The sequence below is a fragment of the Setaria italica genome, chromosome IX (genome assembly GCF_000263155.2).
Source record: "Setaria italica strain Yugu1 chromosome IX, Setaria_italica_v2.0, whole genome shotgun sequence".
NCBI classification, from domain to species: Eukaryota; Viridiplantae; Streptophyta; class Magnoliopsida; order Poales; family Poaceae; genus Setaria; species Setaria italica.
The window spans coordinates 21318503-21335269 of NC_028458.1; the positions used below are offsets into that span (position 1 = coordinate 21318503).

Genomic DNA, 16767 nt, shown 5'->3' on the forward strand with positions numbered 1-16767 from the left:
CTTCGGTTGGCTTTTATAGATCTACGTATCTAAACATATACATATCTAGATCTATATTAAAAGTTTTGTATCTAGAAAAGCCAAAATGAATAGTAATTTATGACGAAGGGAGCATCTAGATAAAAGTTATGTATCTAAAAAAAGTCAAAACGAATAATAATTTGGAACAAAAGAAGTATTTTATGGGTGGGTGGAGTCATAAAACTTTTGATTTTTAGGTGGGATATACCGCGAAGCATGAATCATGCTATCTTTCTAAGGAAAATGCTTAAATTCTGACTCCTAACTTGGAATCCAACTGAAAAAACAATTTTCTGAACAAATTCAACCTAAAATAGATTTGAAAAATCATTTTCTTATATAAAAATATAAGCGAAGAACCTTTTGGTACTTTTTTTAATATTTGATCAAAAGGTTAAATTTGCTATTTCCGTTTCTAAGACTATGTGGACTGCAATCGATGTCGAAACTAAGAGAGAATATTTAAGCATCCGCGCATGCTGGAAACTAAATGCAAGAGCTGTGGGGGATGTATATGCATCAGTGCTTACCAAATTAAATAATACTTCACTTTGAGTCGGGCGAACGGAACAGATGTTGTTTTGATGTGATATGTTTCCTTAAAATAATCGAAATGTCAACAAGTACGAGTTGCATGAGTTGCATGCAAGCAAAATGAAACGGCAACATGTAGACCACTTAAAAAATGCATGTCTCGAAGTTTGAAGAAGAAAACCGAAAATCATATGCGGTTGTGGTGATATGCACTATAAAATCGTTTGAAACTTTAGTATTAAACTTGTTTGTTTGGTGAAATCAAATTGGCAAGGAAACATATACTTAACAATAGCTTAAATATTATTCACCCTTACTCATGCCGTGTCGTTCTCGTAACGAAGTCTAACCTGCTATTAATTTTTTTTTGCAACAGACATACTATTGAAATAGAGATGGTGGTATGTCATTTTCAAGTTGAAGAGTTTGCAGATTAGAAGCAATACAATACCTTATAGGCTTATCCTAGTGGAAGTTTTATAAAGTTTCATGCACATTAAATACGGTGACACATCGGCATATGTGATAACATGGCAAGATAATTATGAAGTGAGAGAGGGAAGTTTTATCAGGGTGAAATTGTCTGTGCATTGTTTCCAAGATTATGAAATATATTGAAATTTGCCTTCGGGGCTATAGAGTTTCATTTCATCAGCTTATATCCAATCACATGCCTCGCAGTTAAATGGTATGGGCAGCCTATGAAATCGTGAAATGAAACTATGTATGGAGGGACATTATTTCATTCATCAACTTAAAATCTTTTGATGACATGTCATTTTTAGAAACTGCGAGATGCAACTTCCCACTGGGAATAGCCTAAACGCATCTTCATAATTTGTTTCATAGCCTATTGGTTAAGGCGATTTTAAATTGGGACTTATGCAAAAAGCAAAGGAGTCTTAAAATTGTTATAAGATAAAGATGTCATTATCTATCTAATAAAAAATAGCTTGTATTACCTATTTTATTCGGTGCGCCACTGTCACGTACAATCTTTACATCTTTTGTAAGTATGAGCCAATAAGTGTTGTCGATGTAATAAACGCTCGATTTAGATCTAGTTTGTGAATGACTTTGTGTTGAATGAGATGGTCCGCATGCTATAATACCGACTATGTTGCTACGTACTAGAATTAATTATGGTCGTGAAGTTGTATTATATTATGACTGAAATTAGTTAATATTATCGCATCATGGTGAAACATATCAATGAAACATCGCATAAAATTTCATAAAAATTAAATAGATCATGGACAAATAATAGCTCGCCGCCCAATGCAGCCTTGGTTCTTGATCCAAGGGGCGAGAAAGCCCCTGCGGACGGCCCTAACCCAGCCGGCGCCCGCCGGCGCCGTGGAGCAGCGGTGCCGGAAGAGGGGCGGAGGTGTTCCTCGGCACCACTATCGGCAGCTCTGCGGCGGCACCGCCGGCTTAAGCTCCAGGTGAGTTCGTTGTGAAGGTCTGTCTCTTTGCTGCCTCTCCTGGCGCCATTAGGCGGTTCCTGAATTGTTTGCTCTTGCAGTCCGCCTTTCTTTCAGATCAAAAGCTCATTGTGCAACTTTGCAGGTTGCTGATGCGCCATGCCGGTAGCTATTCCTTAGTTCGATCATCCGTTTCGCCGGTTGAATACAGATGTAGAAGGTCCAAAATTCTCAGGGGTGATCATGGAGGTCCAGCCTGTTTCCCCATTTCTAGTGCTCTGACGGAATCGCGCTTATTTCCTCCAGCAATGGTCGGCAGTTCCGGTGTTGCAGTTCTGAAAAGTTAGTCTGAGAAGCAGGTTTCACTCTTGAATCTTGATAGGGCCTGGGCCTGGGCTTTGCAGAATGTGCCGTTAAACAGATAATTACTTTCTTCAGTTTAGGCGCTTCAGTCACTGAACATGATGATAGGATAGCATTCTCTTTTCTTTAAGGATAGCATTCTCTTTTCTCAGTTAAGGTATTATCTTGGAAGAAACAGCATGTTTTAAAGCACTAAACTCACACCTGACAAGGAAAATTGCCATCGATAGCCGCAGTTATAAACATGTACTATTATGAAATTGTGATGTGGTACTTTTAGTGATTTATCAAGAATGAAATCTGTCATTTTTGTTAAAACGTATGCATCTTTGCATACCGGAAAGCCTACTAACATCTATGCGCGTACACAAGCTGTTCAAATATAGCATCTGAACTCTGAAGTTGTGACCTTGTGTGCCCTTACCAGTTTAATTTGCAGCAAACTTATCATCATTGGGTTAGTCCAAAGCTAGCCATTAGCATTTTTGCTGGTTGCTGGCAGAATAAGATGAACAGAGACATATAGCGATGTGGTTGCTTCAAATGCGATATGCCATTTCTTGTTCTACTGATTCCTTCTCTTATAGTACTAAAGTTGTTCATAAAGAATTGCAACTTGCGTATGCAAAGCAATGTTCCCATGGAACTTTATTGCGATGGCATCTATGTGCACAGGTGTATGCTACTGGATGAGGCATGGAGGTGTACAATCATCTTAACTCCTGGTATGAATATGATACAAAATCCAGGCCTTAGCTGTACAATGCGGACATCAAAGAGACAATGACTGGTACCATCCTCTGATCCTTTGTTTTCAGCATTTCTTTCAATCTTGATGCTCTGAAAAAAATTTGTGATTCCATCAGATTTGGAGAATATCATAAGCGACCAATATGACTAGGTCATTCTATTTATGATGCACAAATATTGTATTGTTCCTTTCCCAGAAAATCTTGTAGTTGATAATCTTGGCTACGCCATAATCTGTTGTTTTGATGCTTGGAATAGCGTGTGACATTGAGATAAATCAGCATAACAACTTTTTGACATCTTATTGCATTTAGTTATCCGCATCTGAATTCAGCATCAAAATTGACTTGCAGGCATGTTTCTAAGTTCAAGATGAAACCTCTGACTTTTAATGCTATTTTCACTTGAAAAACCATGTGAAACATGAGCATACACCTTAATTTTCCATTGAACGCTCCATGTATAGATTAGTTAGACCTTGACCAATTCAACCATTGGATAGTTACCTGTTATCAGCCTGTGTGATTACAAACAAGCTACTGGTGCACATCAATTGAGTCAATTGCAAGGCATGTTCACCTTTGCTTTCTTTTCAAGAGCGACATGCGTAAAAATCTGCGCGTGTCCATGGTGGGTTGGTTGGAGCCTCACTATCTCTCCTCTTTTCTTATGCCCTTTCCGTATTTAAACTTGACCACACGTAAAAATACCATTCAAAACAATCATGATAAGATTGTTTAACACTTGGTGTGGACTAGGAAATTAGAATTCTCCTAGCTAGTGACTCATGAGTCCTCTCTAGCCACTGTATGGTGTGGCTACTTTTTTATTTCTTTACTTGCCTTTGATGGGAAAGTGCACTCAAAGCTTGTTCAAAGTTTATTTTTTTAGTAAAGTCTTTTTCGGTGCATCACTTTGAAAAGGTGCTAGGAGGCTGCACACATGTCGACTGCCTATAGGGTTTGACCTCCAGGTGTCCAAGCAGGATGATTTCACACATTTTATAGCATAGCCGAAAGTTACTGAAGATAAACGTTACATGAGCAAGCTTGGCTGTTTTCTTAAGTTGCTGTGTATAAAATTTTGCTGTGCTTCTCAGAAAACATATCAATATCTTTGAGTCACCACATGAAATTCTGTTTGGACAGGTATTAGTAACTAAAGGAAAAGGATTTATCTTATCTGGAGGTATGTGTTAAAGTATAATAACTTGACCAAATGTTCAATTTTCGAGTGAAGTTATCTTCTGAAATATACTTTTAGTCATATGTTTGTCTCCATTATGGGAGCAATTCGAAATTCAATTTAAAATCATATATTTGATTGGGTTGTGGGTGCAATATGAATGCACTCGCACTACTGAATATCCCAAAAAGCTATCAGAGTGGCACTTAGTTGTAAGCATACCCTTCTCTCAACTTTTAGATAAGCATGCTTACTATTAAGGCATTGATTGTCCAGCACTTGGGCAGTAGTGTGGCCAGTCTAGTTACCACTAACCACTCTTTTAGAACTTTGGTTCTGAATCTTCTGATCACTAAGTTGGCAACTTGACATGTGGGTGGACTTTGGGTCTCGGAGATTAGATAAAATATAATACCCTGTTGAATTGGTTGACAATTGTGCAAGTGGAGATAGCACCACCCAATTGTCAACGCCCAGAAGGACAGTATGAATGGTAGTAACTATTCATGTTTTGAAGCATTGCAAAGATGATTTTTTTTTTCTCAACAAACAGGAAATTCATTAACCATTTTATCTTGTACAGTCAGTTTTAGAATTGTTTTAAAGTAACTCATCCAATCTACAGCACATGCGCATGTTCTGTCCAGTCAACAACACATGCGCATGTTTTCTTCTCGTTAATATTAATAAAATTGTGAAAGAATTTTCTTGATTCCATAAACAATTTTCTTTTTTTAATTTTTCTTGCTTACTTCCAATCATATTATCTGCTTATTCATGAGATTTTCAGTACCTAATACTGGATTAGTAAACATGTATGCTCATGTGTCCCTCTCCCCATCTCACTCACAAATCTATTACTAGATCTTGAATTTCTCTTTTTTTCTTCAATTCTTTCTCGATCCTTTTTCATATTGATTGGACTGTTTTGTAGGAGTGGACTGGCAGTATGCAAAGGAGCTAAAATATTCAGCTTTGGCTTTTAAGGTGAGTGGGAGCAATTGCACAAGCAGTTGCATGTCACTTTCCCTCCTTTTGGCCATGCCTGCCTCCACTTTTTTGCATCGCTTTCTTGGTCCAATTATCCCAAAACCAAAAGGGCAAAAAAGGAACAGGGAAAAGGAAATTGCAAAAAGGACTGATGCCCAGAACACAACAAAGAAATCGGATACTGTTTTTCATGCTCCCTGCCTATCCTGAAATAAAATACATAAGTATAAGGTATACTTTTAGAATATATCCTGAATCTAGTGGACTACCAAAGAAAAAAAAGAAAATTTTCGTTCAAGACCTCGTTAACAAGCTACTGAAGAATAAAATACCTCAAGCAATATATTCCTTCTTTATATTAATTATTTATTATCTACAACCAGGGACCACATTGATCTCCTGGTCTTTCTCCAACCCAAATAGCTAATTCTATGTACATGCGGCCACTACCTATTACAAGTCCAGAAGTAGCTATTTTTACACATACACTCTGTTTCCCTTCCCCCCAACACCTATATTACAATCCTCTGATTTACAAAAAATTCAGTACTGCCGATGGGCTTCAAGATCCCTCCTGGAAGGTCACCGAGCGCGTTAGCGCGACAGGGTTCGTGTGCAGGAACGGCGACCTTGTGATCATCCCCGGCTTCGCCGCCTTGTTGACCTCAAGCTTCGGCTCAAACACCGTTCCGTGCTTGTGCCCGACAGCGTGGTCTGCGTCGTCCCGCTTCTTGTCGCCTTTGATGCCGATTAGGGACCAGATGGAGCTCCTGGCCACCTCGTCCGCGTCGTCTATCCGGATTGTCTTCGGCGCCCACACCTTGCCACTGCCATGGGCGCTGCTTCTTCCCTCGTCAACCTCCCTTGGATGCTTGCCCAGTGTGAGGGAATCAGGCCCCGATGATGAGACTGAAGGAGCACTGGTGGGCGACGAGAGGCCCTGCGACGGCGGCTGCACCGGCCATGGCAGGCTCCAAGCTCCGGGAACCATGCAGCCCCAGTAACCCGGTGCGGCAGGGTATATCGGAATTGCGATGCCCGATGAGAAATACGCCGGAGGTGGCGCGCAGCTGTATGGCCACACGGCTGCCCCGTTCATGCCTGCTGGATACTGCGCTCCGTTTGCAGGTTTGTCTACGGTAGACGACTTCTCCTTGATGCCGCCGCCATGGGTCATGTCGTCCGTGCTGCTGGATCCTTCGCTGCAAGGGCCCACCGCCGGCGACGGGTTGCTGGTCTTCCTGGCCGGGATGAGCAGCTTCTCCTGGAGGTGGTTCACCTGCTCGGTGAGGTCATGCAGCGCGGGAGGCGGGCCGTGGCCGCCGAAGCTGAGCACCGTGCCGTTGGTCTTGAGCGGGTCGCCGGCGGCGGGCAGCGCGGCCCGAACCCTCTGCAGGAAGTGGGAGGCGGCGACGGCGTGCTTGTTCTTGCGGCGGCCGGCGCCGACGGGCACGTTGCGCATGGCGCCGCCGGCGGTCCAGTAGCGCTGGCAGTTCTTGCAGAAGTGGCGCGGCTGGTTGACGTTGTAGTTGTTGAAGTAGCAGAACTTGGTGTCCATGCTGTTGCAGCGCGGGCACGGCAGCACCTTGTCGGGCTTCTTGAGCTTCTCCCTCTGGCTGGCGACGTCGCCAGCAGCGTCGGGCTGCTGCGTCGTCTCCGGTGAGCTCTTGGGGTCCTCGGCGTCGACGACCTCCGGCTGCGGGGACGGGTCCGAGGCTTCCTGGTGCGCGTTCTCCGGGGCATCGGATTCAGTCGAGCTGCTGCTGCTGCCACTCTCCTGCAATGAAACAGAGAAATTATTGCTGTCAGAAAAACAGTTGTAATTTGGGAATTTCCTTTGCCTGAATTAGAACATTACAGATGTACTGGTTGCTGTATTTATAATAAAATGAAAGAAGAGCGAAAAAGTTGAATCTTTTGTTTTTCCTTATGTTAGGAATTACACGCGTGATTTCCATGAGTGCAATTTGGGGGAAAATTCAAACCTTTTATGTTGCTATTATAGCACTAGTTTAAATTACTACTAGTTGAATTTCCAATCCCCCACTGTATTAGATTAGATGCAGTTGCTGTATTTGGTACTAGTTTCCATTTGTTAACCCTACTGGAAGGTAAGAAGTTGTTCTCTTGGAGCTTAAGGAGGAAATGGCCTGAGATCCAGGGAGGTCAGATCAGTGGATAATCCTCTTATCTGAAGAGACCAGAAACATTTCAGAAACCTCCAAATTCGCACAAAATCCGCAAGCAGAGAGCAGAGTGGCATCGCCCGAGGAGGAATCCTCGGACAGACAGAGCAACCGCTGGCTCCTAGCAAACCCCCCAACCAAGAAACGATCCAGCCAAGAAACGCACGCGGAGAAGACGGAGATGAACGTCTGGCAAGCATGGGGGGGCAGCAACGAACCTTGGCGGCGTCGGCGGCCTCCGGCACGGGGATGGTCTTGCCGAACAGCTTGATCAGGCAGTCCCCTCCTCTGCACTCCGCCATCATCTTCTTCTTCCTCCTGCCTCCTTGCTGCTGCTGCTGCTGTCAGGTAGCAGCTCGTGGATCGAGCTCCCGCAGGTCCGCCGCTGGAAGCCAAAGGAGAAGAAGAGGAAGAGGAAGAGGATGCCGGCAACTGCAACGGCAAGCGACGAAAATCTGTGCTGTGCTGTGGCGCTACTGGCCATGGGCAGGGGGGCCGGTATAAGAGGGGGGAGAAAGGGTGGGGGCCACGGCGAGGGGCGGAGAGCCACAAGCTCCGCTTGTGACCTCCGGGGTGCGTTTTTTGATTCTCCTCCTCGCCCGCCTTTCCTCCCGCGCGTCGCCGTCGCGCCCCCACACCTCCATCTCCATCCTCCTCCTCGCTACCTCTCCAGTCGCCAGGCACCTGGCGCCCTCCCCTTGGCTGCACGGCTTGCAACCAAATCGCAACTTGCTTGCCTTGCCCTTTTTGCCGCGAGCTCCCCCCCTTTTTGCATGTGGCGCCTCAGCCTTGTGCTAAATTCTTATATCGCTCAAACATAGTATGGGCTAAAACTTGGGTTATCCTTTTTTTTTCCCCCAACATTAGGATACGTGCGCGCCTTCAAGGTAAAAAGTGCATTGTTTGAGTCTAATTCCTTGCTTGACAATATAATAGCCAATTCTGGCTACCTTTTCAAACCTAGTAGATAAGTAAAGAAAACCTAGCTAGGATTTATCCTCCAGAGATTTTTGTTTGGTAAACTCCTAGCTACAAACATACAGAAAGTAAAAAAGAAGGTAGACAGCGGTCTAACACATACCTTGACTATTGTGTGCAATGCCTAGCACTTGATTGATGATGGTCATGTGGCCCTATTACTTTTGCTTATTTCGCTGCATTGCATTCTTAGGTATGCAAAAGCATTCCAATACCATGTAACAAACCCATGTATGGTCTTTATTTTTCTTTTTCTTCTTCCTTTTGCAAAACCACCAAACCTTATGCTAATATAGTGATACTTGCAAAACGTGTGGCCGTCCGAGCTTCTCTGGATTTGGTATACCAACGAATTTGCTTTCAGTTGGCATGTACTGCTCTCATAGCCTAACACAGTAGTGTGTTTGTGGCCATCTATGATGCTCAGCCATGCAGGTTCCTTTTGCCGCCAACTCAGGGCTATCTTACTTAGTAACATGGTTTCAGGCCCCTTCCGAGGCCATGTCGCTCTCATGTCCAACTGAACGTAGGACTCCACAAATCCACATGGACAATTTTGTTTCTGGCCTCCCAGCTGTACTACAGAGAACAGGTTGTTGGAGAGAATTGTGTGGGCAGTGGGCACAGAGGACTTCACCAATGGATCATGGATGTACCCTGGCACTCCATTTTACATTGGCACATCACATTGGATGCTGCTGAATGCACTTCGATCACTACCTGATACGGAAAACGGAATCACCTCATTCACAACAGGCAACAACATTGTCATTGCTATTTATTTTTGAACGTCTTTCGTGCTGTAGTTTCCAATTTTCCATATTGTGTGGTACAGTTGTAGGTTACAGTTTTTGAAACCCCCCACCCTTGTGTTGATATCAACACACACATGTGTGGTTTTTTCACAGGAAGAGCTTCCAATTTTATCCGGTAAAATTTTGTATGATATATAACCATATGAATCTACATGATTTTTCAACTAGGAGTTGTTGCTCTCATTGAAATCCAACTTTGGTCATCCATGAACCTCCTTGTGTTCTTTTTTGTTCCAATTACTTTTTGTCAAATTATGTTGTTTCGCAAATTGGTGGCTATCTTACAACTTGGTTTTGTATTCATGGAAAAGGTCACTCTCCCATAGGCTCACGCTCAACAAAACCTCGCGTAGCCTCCCAAAAACTGGGTGTGTACTGTAGTTACATCCCTTTCTTGGACCTGTTTTTTCATATAGCACCTCAAACTTTTGTTAAACATGTCCTGATCAAACCTAGCTAGCTTGATTTTGGCACTGTACTGCGTGAGTTTCACATAGTTCGGTGGAGTGATTGACAATATTGATCAGATCTGTGGGTTACAGTGAGATCATGGTTTAGCAAGGTTGTGGTGATTATTGAAAACTTTTGCATGCTTTGACAAATTTGCGAGACATTGAATTGTTTTTACATTCTTCAGATTGATTTTATAGAGTGTATGTTTTCAATGGGGACCTGTTTCTCTCATTGTTTCACATGGAAATGCACATGTGTGTTTTCCGTATGGAAGAGCTCCGGTGCTATCAAGTTAAATTTTGTATGATATAGTAGTAACCTACATGGTCTACAATTGAAACACGTTGCGCTCATTGAAATCCATCTATGGCCATCCACAAAACTCCATGTAGGTTCTTTTGGTTTCTGCTGCTTTTTGTCGAATTGCTTTGCTGGCAACGAGTTACTATCTTAGAACTCAGTTTTGTATCCATGCAAAAAAGGTCACCCTCATGTTAAATAAAACCTTGGACTCATGCATGGTCTTGAAAAATAATTGGGTGTACTGCTATTACACCCCTTTTCTTGCAGCTCTCCTTTTCATACAGTGCCTCAAACTTTGGTTACATTTTGTAGCCAAAACCAAGCTTGATTTTAAATGGTACATGTGTTCACCTTATTGGCACCTGTTGCTCTCACTGCTTAACATGGAAATCCATTCGTGGACACCCTTGAAGCTGCAAACATGATGGCCTTTTCTGCCACCTATTTGCCTAGCCAACTTGGCAACCAATTCGTGGCTATCTTTAAACCTGAGTTTTATACAACCATCATCCATGAAGAAAAAGTCCTACTCGTGTCAGCTGAACCTAGGACGATGGAAACTTGTTTGGTGATTTCCTACCTATACGGCTATAGATGGGAAAAGAAAAAACAGGCAGAGTCGCAGAGAACAGTGTGAATTTAGACAACATATAGAGGAACATGTATGTGGTCCTGGTAGTCTCCTTTGTTTTTCCTTCCGTTGCATCCAGCAGTCATGCAAGGGTTTGGTACTTTTCCGTAGCGTCCGAAAGCATTTCACTCTCTCCCATGCACGGTGTCGCCTCACTTAACCGGCAACCTCTGTGTGGCTGTGATTCTCTATACACTGCTGCTGCTGCTGCTCATGTGTATTGGTTTCTTCTTATTGAAGCTAAGATGAGATGTTGCCGTGCAAGCTTTGGTAGCCTGCTTTGAAGTAGAATTTACCGTTTTGTCATCATCATGATGAGGGTTGCAAAGTCATATGTCTATAGACATATAGTACTCTCATGGACATAACCGGGGAGTCTGTGCCGACCATCGGTAAAGTGATGTGTTGTCGAACGATTAGGCTATGGTTATTAATTTGGGGGTAGTTTTTTTTTCAAAAAAGATGTTTTAGAACTTGTAATATAAGAAAAGAAAACATGGCAGAAGAGTTTTTAGGAAGCTTTCAAATGCTTTGGTTCTTAAAGACGGAAATATAGTGTTTTCAGTTTTTTTTAAAGGTTTATATATGGTGTTTAAAGATTGGCCAGGTGGAAAAGAGAAGGGAAGAAAGGTCATCGACTGTGCCTTTTTTTTTCTTTTTGATAAGGACATCGGCTTTGCTTCCATCCTACTCATCATCCAATAAGGTCCATAGATTGTCTAGATGGACCTGGTCCACCAGGTTTATGTCTTGACCTGTCATGTGTCACTCCCTCAATCATATATGTAAAAGCATCTCGTTTCATTAGGCCAATACTTTGATTAACGATTACTTCGTTAATATTTCATTTGTGTGATAAAAATATAATTATAACTCCTATTAAAATTGGTACTTCCCGGAACTTTTTTATTAAATTGGTACTTCCCGGTATTTTTTTATAAATATAAGCAATTAAATTGAAATACTTAATCTAATTTTTCTATGTATATACACATGAATTGGTTTTTGAAGTATAAGATATGAATTGATTTTTGAAGTGTATACACATGAATTAATTTTCTAAGTAGAACTAATTTATTGTTGAGAATTTTGTATACGTACGGTTAATTCGTGGTCGGTCATACGGTTCGGACATATAAAGCCGTGGATGAACTTATATACGTAGTATCTGCATAAATTAGTACCCGGCTCCTGTATCGAACACTATATATATGGAAAAAAAGTTATGAAATATTTGTTGTGTTAAAGGAAGTGTCACGAGATGTGAAAATTCAATACATACTGGGAATTCAGTCTTCCAATGAAGTTCCTCCTTGAATTCACCCACGTGAGTTCGGCGAAATCGAGCCCATGCTTTGTTCATAGCTTCTATGATGTCAGTGTATTCTTTTTTTGTTTCCTCAAAGAGTCGAAGACATATGCGAAGCTCATGTTAGGCACGACAACAATGAGTATCCAATGAAAGCTGTACACCCAAATTAAAGCTAGTTAGTGTTATGTTTAACTACTAGTTTGAAAAAGAAAAAGAGATGGGAAACATACTCACTTGAAGTTGTACGGTAGTAGTATGTACTTCTTGTAATGTTTCTTGTCGAGGAACTTATATATATTTTTCAAGATCTGATTTGGTTTATCTCTTAGATTTTCCTCATGTATAACATGGGAGTCCATGAAGCCTACATCATAGTATCCGTTCCTCCGATAAGTTTGAATCTACATCCTGCATGATACAAAACCGAATAGGAGTTAAGACATCGCAAATGGACTAGAGCGGGGATTTTGAAGTTAGAGGAATATATTAAAGACTTACAGAACCTAGCAACTCATGAGTGACTTGTCGAGTGCGTCTTGATTGAACAGGAAATACAGTTCCTCCAGCAGCACATTTACGATGTCATCCCTACGGAAATAATGTTCATCACCAATCCAAACTTCGATCATGGCAAAACCCTATACTGTAGCCTCCATATATCATTCGTGCAACTTGTACATCTTCCTTGGGAGACGATTCACCAACTGCGACCACACAAGTAGTTTACCATACTCATATTTTCATTTAGCAGCCCCAGGGTGCGTTGGGATGTGATCCTCCCCTCGAAGTTGAGCTACGTTCAGATTAGTATCTTCAGCGAATTGTAGCAAATTCTTGTCAAACTCAGAAAGTTCTATCTTTCCACTGTACGATTCATTTGGACGGACAGGTCTCATATTTTTTACCATTCTAAAAATCATCATTATTACCATTATTGGTAAAAGGCTCATCTTTATGAAACAAACTAATGATCCTTGTAATTTCAAACAAAAGGAGTAGACTTTTCCAATATTTAATCTAGTTCTCGAATAAATCAATATATGCACGTTGCTAGAGAGTATATATCATACTCCCTCCGTACCCGGAAAGGAAGTCGTCCCGGGCCTTGACACCGTTTTCTCAAAGCATGTCGCTGAGGCCGTAAGATGGACTACTTGGACGCGTTTGCCCCTGGAGAACGTTTTGGCTGCGTGCTCGCCCGTTTCGTTTCATGCGCCGCCCGTTCACTCACCCACTAATCGCTCGCACGCTCGCCTCCCTTCTTCTCCTGTAGCATGCTCGCCTCTCTTCGTCTCCCGCAGCACACGCTCGCCGCTCGCTTCTAGTTAGGGTTTAGATGTTCGCACGCCTCTCTTCCTCGCCGCCTGGCTGGAGTCCGACGCCATGAAGGTTGTTCGTGCCATGGAGGAGGAGCTGGAATCAGAGGTCGCGCCAGACTCGGAGATGACAATGGACTTGGAGATGGCATTAGATTCGGAGATGGCGCTGGACTCCGTCGAGATGGTGCCGAACTCCGTTGAGGTGGTGCCGGACTCCGTCGAGTCTCCGTGCTCTCGCTACGGCACGTTCCACGCCAACGATAACGACAAAGAAGCTTGCTTCCAAGCTCGCCGCCGCGCTCACAGGTGTGCCCGTTGTGGTCTTCTACATGAAGACTACAATCTAACAACATGGATATTGCATGATGTGGAAAATTTTGATTGTGAGATGTACATTCCTGATGTGGAGAAGCTTGAAATGAATGGTGAAACCATAATTCTTCCTGAGCACATTCAAAAGAAGTTGGACGAGCACATTGAGAAGATGAAGCAAGGCGCCATGGAAGATGCAAGAAAGATCAGTAAGGTTACATGTCTCATTCATTTAACCTAAGATGCATGCATCTCCTAATGTTTCTTCTAATTTGCTGCATAAACTAACTTGCATCTTCTAATTTGCAGGGAGATTAGCAATGGCTTCAACTAGCAAGGAAGCTTCACATAAGATTTGCAATGGTAGCCGATCTTCTCTCTAGTTTTTCTTTTTGCATGTGAGGAATCTTGATGTTGTTGCATCCTTTAACCTTCATGGCTTCCTTCAAAACACTCTGAAGTGTTACAAAAATTTTGTTTGCTTTGCGCGGCGAATACTCCATGAATGCCTACAAAACATGTGTTGAAGAAATGAATCAATGAGTACATTAGTTGTTCAAGAAACAATGTAACAAGTGAACAATTGATCCATTTACCTGTTGCACGGCTGGAACTAGATCTTTAATTGTTTTTGCATTCTTCTTGTATTGAATAGCTTGAATAGCTCTAAAAAACTCCAAGTCTAGAATGTTAAAATCCGAAGAATTGGGTGGTTGACAAATTAGCTGAATGTCAAACCCATCTTGCTTAGCAGCCTCAAAAAAAAAGGATCATCCACTTTTAAATGAGAAGATGCATTATCTTGTTGTATGAAAATTATCTTGTTCACATCTTCTCTTAGACATTTGGCTCGAATGGCAGGCAAAACTCTATTCACCATGAAATATCTGATCACATCCCTTGTGATTGAAGTTATTGGCTTGATTACTTGCTCTCCACGAAGATGATTTTGACTTCTTCTTACAACATTTTCATAAATGACAAGTGAAAAATAACCAATTTTCCCATAAAAAATACACTCTCCATCCCTAAACCTTGGCCGAGCACAAACACACAAAAACATGATCCTAGGGATGTAATTCTTGTTTCGTACAAGTGCGACATGGTTCATCTTCCTCAGGTAGCAAGTAGTATTTCTCAGATTTTTGAGAGAGGTAGAACCATTTTTCATCAATGAACACAAAGTCAAAAAAAATCCTTAAACCTTGGATCACCAACCAAACCTTGCTCAATCATGTCAACACACCACTTCAACCGAGTCCTCTTGTTGGCATCAGTGAGGTACGGTTTGATGCTACTAGAGTGGCGCTTAAGCAAACCTTTTTTCAAATACCTTTGTATTCTAGATTTGCTAATACCAAGTTTATTAGACACACCTTCTATGGTCATTCTTTGCTTGAGAGGAATGTTGCGCAATTGTTCCAAATCAAGAGGGACTGCCTTACGACCACATCTACCTTTCTTTTGACTACGAACCACAACCGGAATATTATAAGCAAGTTGGTTTTTACCTCGCTTCCATAAGCGCTGAATTGATTGAATGTGTACTCCAAATTGATCAGCAACAATTTTTGTATCTTTCTTGCCTAGTGTCCCATTCTTATTTGTAGCCAACAATGCTTGGTACACTTGTTTTGTGACTCCTTCTGTCATGTCCTTCCTTCGATGGTTTACTTCAACGGGAGCCTCAACAACATATTCTAGTAAAACAAAAAAAAAAGAACATTCTTCTTGTTAGCCACGACTTACATAAAAAACAATCAAAAAAGGAATGAACAAACTGAAAAAAAATTACCAGGCAGGTTTTGTACATAATCGAAGTCAACCGCACCATATTTATCTAGTGTCAAGTTCAAATCAAATCCTGTCAAAAAAAGGAAACAACAAACTCAGAAAAGGTGGAGCTTGAAGGAAACAACAAACTCAAAGACGGAAACACATTACCATTGTCGTTGTGATCTTCCAATATTGGCTCGTTGAGATCGAAGGTAAAATTGCCGTTATCATCTTCTTCTAAGCAAACATTTAGATCAAAGCCACAATCTCTTGGATCAGGCATTGCATGCGGTAGATGGAAAGAGAAGAGGTGGAGAGAGGAAAGGTGGAGCACGGTATAAAAAGACACCACTTAATTAGGTACGGTGTAACCCAAACGTCCGAGAAAAAATGAGCCATGCCTTCGATGAACAAGAGAAGAATAAGGAAGGAAGGGAACCAGGTGTTTAAGGAAGGGAACAAGCAAGGTTCGACGTTTAAATACAACAAGCAGTGAGCACTCGAAGCGTCGGGAGTCCTGAGCACAGCGCGAGGCCAAAACTTTCAAAAACTAGTGCCATCACTAAGCAAACTCGAAAACTAACGCATGCAGCGAGCACTCCAAGCGTCGGGCGTCCTGAGCACAGCGGCATGCATCCTCCTCTGCGCGCCAGTTTGAAAAAATTGAAAAAAAACATATGCAGCGAAAGCAGCGGCTCAACATGCGCCATGCGTTGCCGAAATAGTGCCATGCAATACGCCGCGAGCCATGCAAAAATCACTCCTACCAACAAAAAATTGCGTCCGCGAGGTATCAAACTCGACACACCTCGCTGCACTAGCCGTTTGAGCTGGGGTATGTTCTCGTATGAAATGCACCCGCAACCGTATTTAATAGGAGCAGACAGGAAAAACTCTACCCTAATTAATCACTCCTTGGTATACACAATCATGTCGTAAACGACTTTCTTTTCAGGTACGGAGGAGTACATTTCTGCTGTCCCTTTCTTTTACATTTCTTTTTTTGAACTCTTTTACATTTCTTTGTTGGCATTGGTTCGTTTGAACTACAATGGTACAGTGAAACACACACATAATTATATTGAAAAAGTGAGGATTAGTTGAAGGCCGTACCATCCTAGCTATATATTACGACTCTGTTAGTTTCCCGATGTTGAAACATAATAAAAATAAAACAAAAAGGGGAAGAAAATGTAGACAACTCGACCTTAGTTCAGTCGTCACTACGGCCTCTGGCCTGGTTTGGTTCCATTTGCTTATTTTTAAGCAAGTGTCACATCAATGTTTAGATACTAATTAGGAGTATTAAACGTAGACTATTTACAAAATCCATTACATAAGTGGAGGCTAAACGACGAGACGAATCTATTAAGCCTAATTAGTCCATGATTTGACAATGTGTTGCTACAGTAAAG

At 42.0% G+C, this 16767-nt stretch overlaps 1 protein-coding gene and 1 long non-coding RNA gene across 3 annotated transcripts; one reads left to right on the forward strand and one right to left on the reverse strand.

The window, feature by feature from the left end:
* The first annotated feature begins 1846 nt into the window (after window positions 1–1846).
* LOC111255843 lies at window positions 1847–5770 on the forward strand. Of its 2 annotated transcripts, XR_002675941.1 has the most exons (5): window positions 1847–2000; window positions 2125–2338; window positions 3018–3132; window positions 4241–4280; window positions 5212–5770. It is a non-coding gene; the product is annotated as an uncharacterized LOC111255843 (long non-coding RNA). The 2 variants fall into 2 exon arrangements; XR_002675942.1 differs by lacking the exon at window positions 4241–4280.
* Window positions 5592–7942, reverse strand: LOC101771077 (cyclic dof factor 1). Its single transcript, XM_004983094.3, has 2 exons — window positions 7672–7942; window positions 5592–7044 (listed from the first exon to the last, which is right to left on the reverse strand). The coding sequence occupies exons 1-2, from the start codon at window positions 7756–7758 to the stop codon at window positions 5830–5832; spliced, it is 1302 nt and encodes a 433-aa protein (XP_004983151.1). The 5' UTR covers window positions 7759–7942; the 3' UTR covers window positions 5592–5829.
* Window positions 7943–16767: the final 8825 nt, after the last annotated feature.

Excerpts from the sequence above, each read along its gene's own strand:
- LOC101771077 (XM_004983094.3), bottom strand. The coding sequence starts at position 7,758 with ATGATGGCGGAGTGCAGAGGAGGGGACTGCCTGATCAAGCTGTTCGGC. Across the intron at positions 7,045-7,671 it reads AGGCCGCCGACGCCGCCAAG|GAGAGTGGCAGCAGCAGCAG; the intron begins GTTCGTTGCTGC and ends GTTTCATTGCAG.